At 41.2% G+C, this 13,640-nt stretch overlaps 1 protein-coding gene across 2 annotated transcripts in view; it reads left to right on the top strand.

The window, feature by feature from the left end:
- Positions 1 to 8,071: 8,071 nt before the first annotated feature.
- Positions 8,072 to 13,640, top strand: part of AXDND1 (axonemal dynein light chain domain containing 1) — an 84,100-nt gene continuing 78,531 nt past the window's right edge. Inside the window, exons 1-5 of one of the 2 annotated variants that reach the window (XM_032611764.1) lie at positions 8,072 to 8,149; positions 8,512 to 8,701; positions 10,157 to 10,329; positions 10,750 to 10,853; positions 13,456 to 13,576. In XM_032611764.1, coding sequence (XP_032467655.1) covers positions 8,623 to 8,701; positions 10,157 to 10,329; positions 10,750 to 10,853; positions 13,456 to 13,576 — 477 coding nt within the window. In that variant the 5' untranslated portion in view covers positions 8,072 to 8,149; positions 8,512 to 8,622. Of the gene's footprint in view, positions 8,197 to 8,511; positions 8,702 to 10,156; positions 10,330 to 10,749; positions 10,854 to 13,455; positions 13,577 to 13,640 lie in introns of both variants that reach the window. The other variant, XM_032611763.1, reaches the window with a different exon arrangement.

Genomic DNA, 13,640 nt, shown 5'->3' on the forward strand with positions numbered 1-13,640 from the left:
AAAAAAAGAAAAGTAATGAGTTTAAAATTTCTTTCCTATAAAGTATTAATGACAGTAATCATTAGTTTGGGTGTGTTATCTAAGAGAACAACTAATATCTCTAACTTTGTCGTAAATTTGTTAGACGCTCTTATTCTCAATTCTGGGTAGTGAGGAAAAATGGAGGGGTTTTTTGTTTGTTTTTGGTGGATTAATTACTGCAATTGCCTAGGTAAAGTTGCTTCCTCATGTTAGAGCTTAATTAGAAAATTGAGGCTGCTTTTACCCCTCTCGGTAACCACAACATTTGGAAGCAAAAGGAGTAGTGGAAATGTTTTTTCCGTTTTCAATAGTTACAGGGTGAAAGTGGATGATATTTGCAGGTTAAGAAAGTACAGTGTGTAAAGTAAGTATTCTATTTTTGCATACACAGATTATGTTGTAGAAGTAATTCATTTAGTATAGGCAATTTTTATCATAGTTTAAAAATTATACTTACCTGAAAAATTGAATCCTGAAGTCTTTATAGGAAACCTAACAACATTTATGTTTTAGAAGTTGGTCATGTGGGCTACATAGCATGAATTATTGAAGTCTTTTATGCAAAAATATTTTTGTTTTGTGCAGTCATAAGTAATTTTGAGTAAAGTTCATTGTTTTCTTTGAAGGAAAATAACGGAGATGAACTAACATAGCTGTAGTAAGCAGGTGGCCTGGTGTAGTATAGTAATTTATACATGTTACTTTTGAAACCTTTAAAAAAGAATTGTTAGGCTTAAGCCCAGCATGTAAATCATGCTGCTTCTGGTTGAGATAGGGATGCAGGGCTGGAGCCCTTGTTTGGTTATATCCATTTCCTCTTACCCCCAAATACCCAGTTTGAAAACCACTGGTGTGGTGAAAAAAGTCCATGCACAGCCTTGTGATTAAGATAGCCCCATACTTACTAGCAGTGGCACCCAAAGTTGCTTAATTTATCAGAGCCACAGTTTTCCTCATCTGTAAAATGGGGATTAATAACTACCTCATTCGGTTGCTGCAAACCACTAGCCCAGGCAGAAATAGGGCCTCGTTATTTTCTTACTCTCCATAAATTCCAAACCTAAATCCTTACTATTATTTCATTGGAATCCTTAAAAAAAGACCTGGGGTGGCGGGGGGGTGTTTCAAATGCTGCACACTCCCAAGAATATATACTTTTAAATAGACTCTCAGGCTGATGGTGAATTGGCTTTGCACCTTGATAGATACAGGCTCTCACATAATAGAATTGGTAAGAATTCAACAGGATTGCTAAAAGCATTCTTGTTTCCAGCTCTCCAAAATTATTGATACTTTCAGATTTATCTGTTTAGCATTAGGGTAGAGTGGCAAGCTTCTGAAAAGAAATGCTTTTACCTAAGTATTAAATCATGTTTAGAACTAGTGTGTATACTTTATACTTAAGTTTTAGAAATTATGGAGAGGACGGAAGCTAATGAGGCCTTACTTCTGCCAGTGTAAGGATGCTTCTAGTCTTGGAAGGCAGAATGAATTTCTTAATGGAAGATAGTTCAATGACTTGCTTGCTGATGCAAAATTTCATGTAACTTATGTAGTTTATATGATAGTTATATATGTGTGTGTGTATATATTTACTATCAAAGAAAGACCTGCCTTGGACATTCTTTCACATATCTTATCTCTAGGCTTTATGATTATGGTTCAGAAGTGGAGGGAACTGGGACGTAAATGTTTTGAGGAATAAAATGAATATTGTTAGTGAAGCTTATGTAAGTATTTGATTAGTTTCTAACATCACTAAAGTCTCTATCAGGTCACAGAGTGTTGGAAGCCAGTTTATAAAGGAGGTAGAATACAGCTACTCTGGTTGCAGTGGAGAGGAGTCCTTACTTGGTACACCTGTGCATTCCCCCACCCTGAATTTAATGTCCAGTGTGAAAATCGGTAGATACTGATAAAATTCATAAGCTTTAGGTTAGTAGGAAAGCTGTACAATCTGTAAAATCCTTAATAAAGTTTCCTTCTTTTCTTGTGAAGTATAAAGACTTTCAAATAGCTAATTTGGATTTTAGAAAAATAAAGGCTTAATTTCAGAAGTTATGCAGTTTTTAAAAAAATCTAAAACTGTCTCCGTACTCTTTTTCTAAATGCTTTCTTCTAGCCTTTATGCTAGCAGATACTTCACCATGCTTTGTGGTGTTCTTTTAGTTTGTCTTGATGAGATGGTAGGTGTATTTCTCTTCTCTTAGGGATACAGTTTGAATTCCCATGTACAAACATGCCACTTGGGTGGGAAGAGAGCTGAAGCCCTAGCCAAGGCTCTGCCATTGGGGCCAGTAAGGCAGCTTCCTTCCTGTGTTAGTACCTTTCCAGCATGTGCAACCCATAGTGTTTTAAGAGCTGCAGAAAAGTCCCGGAAATCTGAAGTTGTTATAAGGGTTATCCTACAATTAACGATGTTTTTTCTAATTCGTTCTTGTTTGCTCTTTTCCTGAATTACAATTCCTCCTCCCCCCACCCCCTATATCTTTGTCTAATCACTGGTATCATCACTTTGTTTAGCACACATTGTATTAGCATTAACATTTTTTAAACTTTAAAAAGAATACATACAAAAGGGCAAAATAATTGCATATGTGAAGAATGTGGTAAATAAATTTGGAAAAACACCATGTCTCATTTTAAAAGTAACTCAAGTTTGATATTAACCCTATGTTAACTATGTATTTCATGTTCATAAATGGTTTTCACCTTAATAGCACACAGCTTTATATGCTGAATATAGCCAATAATTTTTATTGGAGTATAGTTGATTTACAATGTTGTTAGAATTTTCTTTTTCAGGATAATGGAGGGAGCCACGTTACAGATTACAAAGAAATAATGGGGCCCAGTTGTGATTTTGTATTTGCATCAAGAAAAGCAGTGACCCTGGTTCTTGAGCCTCCTTTCTTTCTGTGGTCATTATTTGTTGCTTGACTTCTTTTCCTGTTGGCCTTTTAAAACTTGTGAATGGGTATTTCTAAAAGTGTACTGCCCACCCCGCTCCCCAGTGGGTAGAAATGGATTTAGGTTTCTAATGAAAAGAGAAAATCTGTTGACTGGGAAGTGTGCCTTTTCAAACAAGACTTGGGAAAACTAATTTTGAAGCAAGATAGGTTGCTTCCCTTCCCTCCAAAGAATCTCCTTATAATAGGAAACTACTATGAGTAGGATTTGACATCACAACGTTCTATACATAGAAGCATATATCATAGTAACAGCCAAGAAGTACTGAGTTAGCCTCCATGGTCTGGCTCTACCCACCTGCCTCTGCAGTGCCAGAGGAGTGGGAAGGGGGAAGTCCTTTCGGAAATTAGATGTGCCCCTGATTCTTGGACCAAGTGACTATTCTTTGCCACTGGGGGTGAAGCCACAGTGTGGCAATTTTCCTTGATGAATTTACTAAAGTTTAGGATCTTGTCCTTTTAGGGTGAGCTTGTGTTTGGACCCAAGTTAACTGCATTCATGAATCTGACTTATAGAACTGGAACACCAGTTTGTAAATGTAGCTTGAGAAATTGCACTTGGGGTGGCATACTCAGGTTGGCCATGGTCACTAAATTTACTCTCTTGCAGAAGCCCAGCTTACTGTACAATGAGAAAGATGAATTTTTTGGCCTAGATGGCATCAACACCATGTGATGCGCACTGAAGATAGGCTGTGAACCAGACAAAAAGCCTATTTCTTCCTCAAGGCACAGCCATGTTGTTACCGAAACGCAACTGTGTTCCTGACGCACAGTGAGGCCAAACACCACCAAAACGCTGGAGTTTGGGACACAGAAATGTTTATTGCAGGGCCATGCAGGGAGATGGGTGGCTCATGCCTTAAAAAAAAACCCCAAATTCCCTGAAATCTTTCAGCAAAGCCCTTTTACAGGAAAGATGAGGGAGGAGCATGGTTAGTTGTTGCAAACTTCTTGGTGTCAGATCCTTTGTTCTTGAGGTCCGGTCATGGTCAGGTCACAATGTTCCTGTAACATCGTGGGACTTAACAGGGACAGGTTTACAGGGACATAACAAATAAACGTTATCCTTTGTTCTGACAGGAAAGGGCAAAGTTCCAAGGCTCAACTTTCGCCCTCCGAGGTCCAGGCCTGGCTAAGAGAAGGGAGTCCCTGCGAGGTGGGGCGCGGGGAGGGTGGGTGGTTACCGTGCCCCGGAGCATTCGTCTAGCACCCAGTCTGGGTCCTCCCGCCAGTGCCCAGGCCTGGCTGAAGAGGCAGATCTCAGTTGGTGGCTCCCTCAGGGCCAGGTCCCCAGACGCTGCCCAGCTGTCATGGCTGAGGGAGCCAGGCGCCCAGGACCCAGCTGGCCCTCAGGCTCCTCAGGCTGCCCAGACGGTGGGGGCCAGATGCCCCAGGCTGTGTCCCATGCAGATGGCCGCTGCCATTAGGCTGCAGAGGCACGGATGGGGGAGAGGTTCACTGCCGCCTCAGAGCCTGGGCCCGGCCAGTGGGCGGTCCTGGTGAGGCCTCTGTGGAGCCCGAAGCTGGGTGAGCTGGAGGGCCCCAGGGAGAAGGCTGGGATCTGCCTCTTACTCTCCACCTGACGACCACCACTCTGCCAGCCCATCTAAGGGTCGCCCATTGGCGCTGGTTTGCTTGGGGGAGGGGCCTACTGCGGCACCGGCCAATGGCTGAAGGGGGCCCCCTGTGGCGCCGACCAATGGCTGAGCAGGAACCTCTATCGCTGGTCTAACCCTCCCGCCTTAATGGTCTCTCTATTATAAGGTGAAATCCGAAGGAGGGTACTTGGGTGAATTGCATGACATAAAAACTAAGACAGACTGAAGCATCATTTCAGTTTTACAGATGCCATTGTTTTATGGAAGCAATACTGTTCCATACTACTCTTCCCCTGGGTAGTGTTTGCTGAGCAGTGTCCAGGTTTCTTTCTCAGTGTCTCCTTTTAAACATTTGTGATTGATACATTCATTTTTCTGTTATGTTAAATACAGATACTGGCCTACTTCCCACTCAGACTCCAGGGAGCTTTGCGTGCTGTATTTAAGCACCTATGGATGTGTGTATCACCCTTGTTCACACTTAGGAAATGAGTTGGTAAAAAGATCGGTGCATAAGCACACGCTGTGTTTCTTTGGTCCTAGTTCAGGGTACGTTTGGTGATTTCACTGACTGCCTCTCTTCCGAGATATTGTTTTGTCCACCTGAAGCCCTGGAAGACCCTACTGCTGAGTGGGTATAAAGCTGCCACAGAAGTCAGCCAACATCAAGAAGCACAGTTAGCCCTGTTTATAACTGTGTCACTTTTACTATGTCTTGAAATTTTCTATTTAGGAAAATTATTATCTGCTTGCATTTTGCTATGGTATTTTCCATCAAAGACCTCAGTAATACTTTATCTTAACAACATTTTAGCATTCATCATTGTGTATAATTCACAATGATGAGAGGAGTTTCCCAAGAGTAGCAATTGTATTCTTCAATAGTTACGGTCTTATTGTAATGTTCTTATGTTATCTTTTCTTGTACTTATATTTCACATACTTCTACAACTTTAACCCAGACCTTTGGTCAGGAACTGGTATGTGTAATCACCACACCATTGCACAGGATAGAAAATGAGAAGTAACATTTGATGTCTTTTTCTTCACACCATAGATCCAATCACTTCCCCAATCCTATAGATTTTACTTTCTTTCTTTTTTTTTTTTTTTGGCTGTGTTTGGGGCTTCGTTGCCGCATGCATGCTTTCTCTAGTTGCAGTGAGCAGGGTCTACTCTTCATTGCAGTGCGAGGGCTTCTCATTGCGGTGGCTTCTCTTGTTGCGGAGCACAGGCTCCAGGCGCGCGGGCCTCAGTAGTGGTGGCACGAGGGCTCTAGAGCACAGGCTCAGTTGCTCCGCGGCATGTGGGATCTTTCCCGGACGTGGCTCGATCCCGTGCCCCCTGCATTGGCAGGTGGATTCCTAAGCACTGTGCCACCTGGGAAGTCCCTAGATTTTACTTTCTATGTATCTCTTGAATCTGTTCACTTTTCCCCATCTTATCAATGCACTACTTTAGATTTTTTAAAACTTAAGAATGTGAAAGATGAATTACTTTGTTCTTCTAATATGTAAAAGCTTGATAAACCATGTATAAACTGATGCTGGAGTTTTGGGACCTCTGAACTTCAGTATCCTGGTTATGGTTCCAAACTAATGTAGAGTCAGGACAGCAGTGAGGAGGGAGGAAGACAAACTTTGGAGGAAAATTACCGTCCACCTGCTTGTGCATTGCTTCTGCCCCCTCACCTGTTTTGATGGTTGCCAGTCCTTAAGGTGAAATATGTGTGTGCTATGTGTATTTTAATTCTTGGAAAATCTAGAAAAAACCTAGGATGACGGGAGATAGGGCTAAAGGCTAAAATGTTTAAATACCCAAGGTGTTTAGAAGAATTAAAAGGGGCATAGAGATTGTACTGTTTTTGTTTTCAACACTTTGCTCATATTTCTGTGAGCTATTATGAGTCTCCCAAAACCCAGAGACTTAAGCATATAAACACAGAAGCATTAGAACTGTCCAGCTGATTTTCAAACATCATGTATTGAAGGTGTTTGTGCCAGGCACTATGCTTGGTACTAAGGAATATGATGACTGAACAAGAGAAGTTTTCTTCCCTCCTGAAATTTATTTTTCAGACTAGAGGCATCTAGATGCTGGGAATCCACCAGCATTACTTGGCATTAAGGTTTCATCCTAATACAAAATGATCCTGAAACCAAGCAGCAGGACCCTGTGAAGCCTTCCGGGGGAAAGACACTGCCCCACACCCCCATCCCCTGCCTCTTGTTTGCAGAAAAGCTTCAGCCTCCTAGGCCTTCCCCAAGTTCCAAAGAGCAAATTCAGAGAAGTGAGAAAATGCAGAAAGAAAGGAAAACAGTCAAGTAAAATAATAGTTTAGCTATAAAGCAAAAGTCAATGACCCTTAGTTCCTACCCAAGGGCTATAGATAATATTCTGAGCCATATCCGTGAGTTTTTTACATATACTAACTCCCCCACCAGATGGAAGAAGTTGACTGCATGCTAACAAAAGCACATAGACCCCAGACCGTTTGGAACCATAAGGCTGATGATGTTGCCTCCCGAAATACCACCTGGTTATCTCCCCACCAACCAGAAATCAATCAGAAAAATGTCCACAAGCTGATCAGGCACCTGCGACTCTCTCCTTTAAAAACCCTGCCTTTAAAAACCCTTCCCTGAAAGCCACTGGGGAGTTCATGTCTTTTGAGCCTATTCTCCTTGCTTAGCACCTTGCAATAAACTCTGTATTTTCCTTCATCACACCTGGTAAAAAACTCTATTTTCCTTCATCACAACCAGGCTATGCTTTGGGCGAGCAGACCCAAGTTTGGTTGGCTAATCCTGGTGGTGGTAAGAGGCGGGCTCTCAGCTCCTCCTTTCTAATGTGTTTATCCCATTACTTCCTGAGAACAGGTTTTTAAGCAGTAAGACCCAACGATTTGACTTGGGTTGGCTCTGCCTGAAGTGCAGTCTCCTTACCTGCCTCCAGCCAAAAAAAGTCTAGACCTAGGAATGCCTTCCCGCTGCACGGAAAGTTAAGAGTAGAATGGGGAGGGGGGCGCGGGCGGTGCTTAATAATCCAAGGAAGACTCGATGGAAATGCCAAGGACAGGAGCAGCTTCTGCAATAATACCTCAACTGATGGGAACACAGAGTTTTTGTTTACCCAATTTCCCCCCGAATGTGGCTTTTAGAAAAACAGAGGAAACAACAAAAAGTGGGATAGAGTGATGCGAGAAACTTGCTCGAGTCCTACCTTGCCTTTGGTCACAAGCCTAAGAAGTCTTCCCGGGGCAGGGGGAGAGCGACCGCCTGCCGCGGAAGCGCCTGGATCCAGACACTTTCTGACTCCGTGAGAACGGCCCGATTAAACATTTTTATTCTTCATTGCTGTTGAATCTATGTTGAGATTTAAAACACATGGGATCCCCGAGAGACTGTTTCTTAGCCGTCTCAGTCCTCCGCAGGCACCGCCGAAGGCAGCCGCCATTGAGGGTTGCTAAGGCCCGGGGTCCTGGGTTTCTATGACGACACGCAGGCGTTTGGGAAAAGGTGCGGCTACAAGACGTCTGGCGAGAAGCATAGTTTACAGGTACGGGCTGCAAGTGTCGGTTTCCCATCGCTTCTGATGCAGAAACGGTGCGAACTCTGCCCGACCGCGAGTCGGTGGGGCTGCGTGCGCCAGGCGCTGCCTGTGGGGAGGCCGGGACCTCGAGTGAGGGGCGCCTTCAGGTGGTGCCGGTGGTCGGAGGGGTGGGCCGAGCGTGTACTTCCCGACCCGGGCCCAGACGGATCCACCCACAGGCTTCTTAGTCGCCTCAGAGGACTTTAGAGCCCGGAAGTCTCCTCAAAGAAAACCCATGCTAGATGAATTGTAAACTCCAATTTTAACATAAACAGTTAACGGGTTTCTCTCTCTCTCTCTCATTCTCTCTTTCTCTCTCTTTCCTGCAGGTCAATGTGGCAGCCCTGCCAAATCCCAGTAATGCCGCTGATTTGTTTCTAGATTAGCTTTCTGGAGGGGTATTTCAAATTACTAGAGAGTGATAGGAGGCATTGCTTACTATGTCGCTCCCGAAAACGCCCTCAACGTCAACACCTGAGGGCAAAAATGTGAAAATCTCTGCATCCAAGGAAGAGACAGGTAAAGTTCTTCAAGGCATAAATAATCATGGCCATAGTAAGAAATCACAATACGTTCACTATTTTCCTTAATCTGAGATTTCAGGATACTTTAATTAGTTTCGTTTTTCCAATACACTTGTTTCAATAAAATCAAAAGCCATTCCTTTTATAGTATTTTTCACTACTCTGCGTAAGGTCTGTGTTTGTAATTTTTTTCAGATGCTGATGAGTTTTATATTGTTCTAAATTCAACCTATTTTAAATACCAATGGTTGTATGAAACAGTACTTTTTTGGGGTATTTGTTAAGGAACCAGTTTGTATCAGGTTTTAGTAATTATTCTGAATGAAAGTAATTATTTGTATAAGATTTTCATTCATATATAGCTAAATGCAGATCTGTACTGGAATAAGAATCTGCTAGTGACTTCCCTGGCGGTCCAGTGGTTAAGACTCCGCGCTTCCATTTCAGGGGGCTCGGGTTCGATCCCTGGTCTGGGAACTAAGATCCTGCATGCCCAAAAAAAAGAATCTGCTAGACTCATTGCTACCCCTCATTATGTTAAAGCTTCCTCCAACTCACCTACATCTTGTTTTTAGGGGAGATTCTGCTAAAGTCCCACCTAACTTTTTTTTTTTTCCTTATTTCCTCTGATATTCTGACTCCATCCCAAACTTTCAAGAGATAGACTTTTGGTAATGTGAACCTCAGAGGTTTTGATGGTGATCAAAGCATGATACATCCTTACAGAAATTAACATAAACCATTCTATGTGAGGGGCATAGATTAGTTGAGAGTTCTTTAAGAGGATTGACAAACTAACCCTCCTTGCTGAGTGCATAGGAGACCTTTTCCTATATTAGGCCGACTCCCCTACCTTTATAACTCCTCTGCCCTAGTCAAGCTGAGTAGAACACTCTTTATACTGAGTTTTACTGCACTAATTTGCTCAGATTATTCCACTCTCTTCATTTCTAAGGATCCCAATTCTACATTTAAATCCAACTCACATACCTTTCACTCTATAAATATTCCAATTTAATTTTCACCTTTAAACTTATATAGAAAAAATTACTAAATAATTTGACAGTTTTGAGGAGAGGAGATTTCTTTTGTCATTTTCACATCAAAGGGAAAATAGACATTCCCATCATCTTCATGCTATCTCGGTTAGTTTGATCAAGTGAAGTGAGTTTAATTTTCAGCTTTGAATTTGGAATAATGGAGGTTCATCTCTGTACCTGAGTTTTTGAACTCATGTCTGATGTAAGTGTGAGTAGGGCAGACAATGTGAGTTTCTTTTTCTTGACTAGTTGATTTTCAGTGTTTTAAATATTGCTGCTATTCTTGGCAACCGGAAGCAATGTTTCTCTCTGTTAGCAACATATATATGGGATTGATGAGGTAGCCTGGGAATCTCTAATTAACTCTCAAAAAAACTACAGTAAGCTTTTCTTTCCCATTATTTTCTTAGGACTTCCTAAACTAAGGGAGAAAAAAAGTCTGGTGGATCCGTCGAAACCGTTTCTTACTTCCCTTCAGAATGAGTTCATCCCTCAGGAAGTTCTACTTTCTCTGACCTATACAGCCAATGCTGGTTCTTGTCCTGAAAACTTACTGCCTCCTAAGAAAATTAAAACCCCAAAGGTGTGTATATACATATATAAAGTACTTGGGAACATTTATCTTTTGGTATCCGGTTCATTAAGTATTTATTTAGCATATGTTATGTATTCCAGATTGTCTTAAGAATATTTTAAAATTAATTTCCTAGATTGAAAACTAAACTCTTTTGCATATTTTCAAGGAAATACTTGAGTATTTCCATTAACCTGTTTTTATGTGATTTACCTAAATGATCATTACTACTCTTAGTCTTGATATTTTTCTTTCACTATTGAATTGTCCTAGTTTCAGTCTTTCTCCTTGGTATTAAATAAGAATTCTGCTCTCTTTTTCCATAGAATATTCAAATGCCTTTAATGTAAATACTCAAAAATGATTAAGAATAGATTTCACTTGACTAGAGCGCCCTCTGCTGTGTATTCATGTTTTTCTTTTTCCCAGGGTACTCTTCCACGCCCTGTTGACCACGTCTGGCATAACCCTATTAGAAGAAATAAGTTCAAATATCTGATTGACCATCCCGTTTCCCTAACGGGAGCTGGAAGGTAAAGAAGGAAGATGGTTGGGTAGATGCAGATGAATAGAATCATTATCTCATTTTGTATGATTTCCTTGGGAGGAGCAGAATCGGAAAAATTGTAAAATCATAGAATCATCGATTTTAAATCAGAGAATAAAATCATAGAATCTAGATTTCAAAGCTTGAAGTATCTGTTTTTAAAAAAATACATTTATTTATTTATTTATTTTTGGCTGCATTGGGTCTCTGTTGCTGTGCGCGGGCTTTCTCTAGTTGTGGCGAGCGGGAGCTTCTCTTCGTTGCGGTACGTGGGCTTCTCATTGCGGTGGCTTCTCTTGTTGCGGGCTCTAGGCGCACGGACTTCAGTAGCTGTGGCACATGGGCTCAGTAGTTGTGGCTTGTGGGCTCTAGAGCGCAGGCTCAGTAGTTGTGGCGCACAGGCTTAGTTGCTCCGTGGCATGTGGGATCTTCCCAGACCAGGGCTTGAACTGGTGTCCTCTGCTTTGGCAAGCAGATTCTTAACCACTGTGCCACCAGGGAAGCCCGCTTGAAGTATCTTTAATGAACCAGTATACAATCTGAAGAGGACATGGGTCTACCTTCTTGTGTATGATTATTATCAAGAGGATGGCAATACGTGCTGGCTCTGTTGACTTTTCACTTGTTTTAAATTTGCTTTTGCATGCCTTCATGTACTTGTCCCCTTACTCTCCTATTCTTTGTTGTACCCTAGTAGAAGGGAAAATATCAGGCAGAAGGCCTTTAGGGCCTCTTTTATTTGCACATCTGAGAAGAGCTAGGTAACATAGCTTCATGACCTGCAAAACCTTGAAAAACAAGTGCTTAATCCCTGCTTTTCCTCAAAGCGAACCCTTAACCTTTACACTGTTTTAGATCAAATCAGCAAATTATATTTGTTGTTTTTATATCATTCCTAAAAATATCCAAAATTACAACATTTTCCCTGTGAAGATTGTAATCTGCTAATTTTCTGTGTATGGTTAATTTATTAATTTACTCCCTCCAAAAAAAAATTTACTCCCTCCATGCTCCTTACTGAAATATCACTTAATAGTAAGTTTACAGTTACTAATACTTGGGTAGGTTATTTAGTCTTTCTGAGTTCCATTTTCTCACTTGTAAAAAGGGAATAATAGACTTGCTCCATTTTGTGTACCTTCCAGGGTTATAGAAAGCACAAATGAGATAATGAATGCAAGAGCACTTGTAAAACTATACACTGCTATGTAAATATAAGGTGTTATTACTCAGCTATGTCTCAGTGCTAGAAAAAGTGGTAGAAATTTAGGTTATTCATTTCTGTGTCCTGGGGCTTTGGTGTCATAAGTATTGGTACTTTATTTTATGCCATCAGACCATGGCTATAATTATTACTATATAATAATTAGTAGTTATGAGATGTTTGAAGTACTTTGAAAAAATAATTAGCTATATCTGAATGCAGCAATAAACTGACATTAAAGTTTTAATGTCAAATGACATCTGAGTTGGAACTTTTTAAAATGTGAAGATCTGTAGTGTGATAGATAGGATAATGACCTCCCTGAAATGTCCTCACTGCAGTCCTTGGAACCTGTGGATACATATCTTACATGGCAAAAGTTACCTTGATTTGGCATTGGCAAGAGACAAGAGGAGGGTGACTGTAAAATTAATAAGTGTTAGTGATAGATATTGAGGACAAAGGGTGGGATGGAATCAATTATGGATGCTGAGATTTTTGATGAGTAGAGTGGTGGTGCTGACAGAATTAGTGAATATAGAAGGGTGAAAAGTGAGAATGAAGGAGAATTATTCAGTCATATCTAGAGGTAACAAATATGATAAGGTGAGATTTGATAGCATTGCCAAGGGAGAAAGTATAGGGAGAGCGCAGAAGGATGAGGACAGGAGGTTGTGGAGCATTTCCATTTGGTAGGCAGGAGGTCACAGAGATGTTCAAGAAGGGGTAGGTAGGATGAGAGAACCAGGAGAGTCCAGTCATACAGAGGACAGAGGAGAGGAGAGTGTTTTTAAGAAGAGAGGTGATCAACCCTGGAAAATATTCCAGGAAAATAGTGGAAGATGAGAACTGATGACTTAGCTGTAGAAAGTCATCCTCAGCTTTCTGGAGAATGATTTCCCAACTGCAGGGAAATTTTAAGAAGTCTGATGTTTAGCAGAAAGTGAGAGATAGATAGATCAAGGTAACTTGACAACAATGTATGGTCAAGGGAAGATTTTTAGAAGGGGAGAAGACTTGAGTTATAGACCAGGGGGAATGTTCCAAGAGAGAAGGAAATACACAGAAATTAGGATTGATGGAATGAGGTCCCCAAGGATGTGGGCAAAGATGAAATGAAGGACTTAAGTGGAGGAAATAACCCTGGGGAAGAGAATACATCTTAACATGAGGCTGAAGGAAAGGCGAATGAGAAATTTGACATGGAGAAGAGGAAGAGTGCGGGGCGGGGGGGAACCCTAATGCCTCAGCCTTCTTAGTAAAGTATGAGGTAAGGAGACCAGTTTTGTGTCCCTTTGTGTGAAGGATGTGTGTGGACTTTACCCATTCTTATCCAGTAACCAGACAAAATTTATTTTGTAAATATATTTTTCTTATCTTTTAGGGATATTTCTTTTCTGTACGATGTTAAATATGTTAAAGGAGAGACTAGGGAGAACGCAGTTTGTCCCCCACAAATGGACCGTTCATTACAGTCACGTGATGGTGTCCTTGTGCCTCTTAAGGTAAATAAAGTATTTGACAAATAATTTCCTCTCCCTCTCTCTACTTAAAAAAAAATTTCCCCCA

The sequence above is a fragment of the Phocoena sinus genome, chromosome 1, assembly GCF_008692025.1.
Source record: "Phocoena sinus isolate mPhoSin1 chromosome 1, mPhoSin1.pri, whole genome shotgun sequence".
NCBI classification, from domain to species: domain Eukaryota; kingdom Metazoa; phylum Chordata; class Mammalia; order Artiodactyla; family Phocoenidae; genus Phocoena; species Phocoena sinus.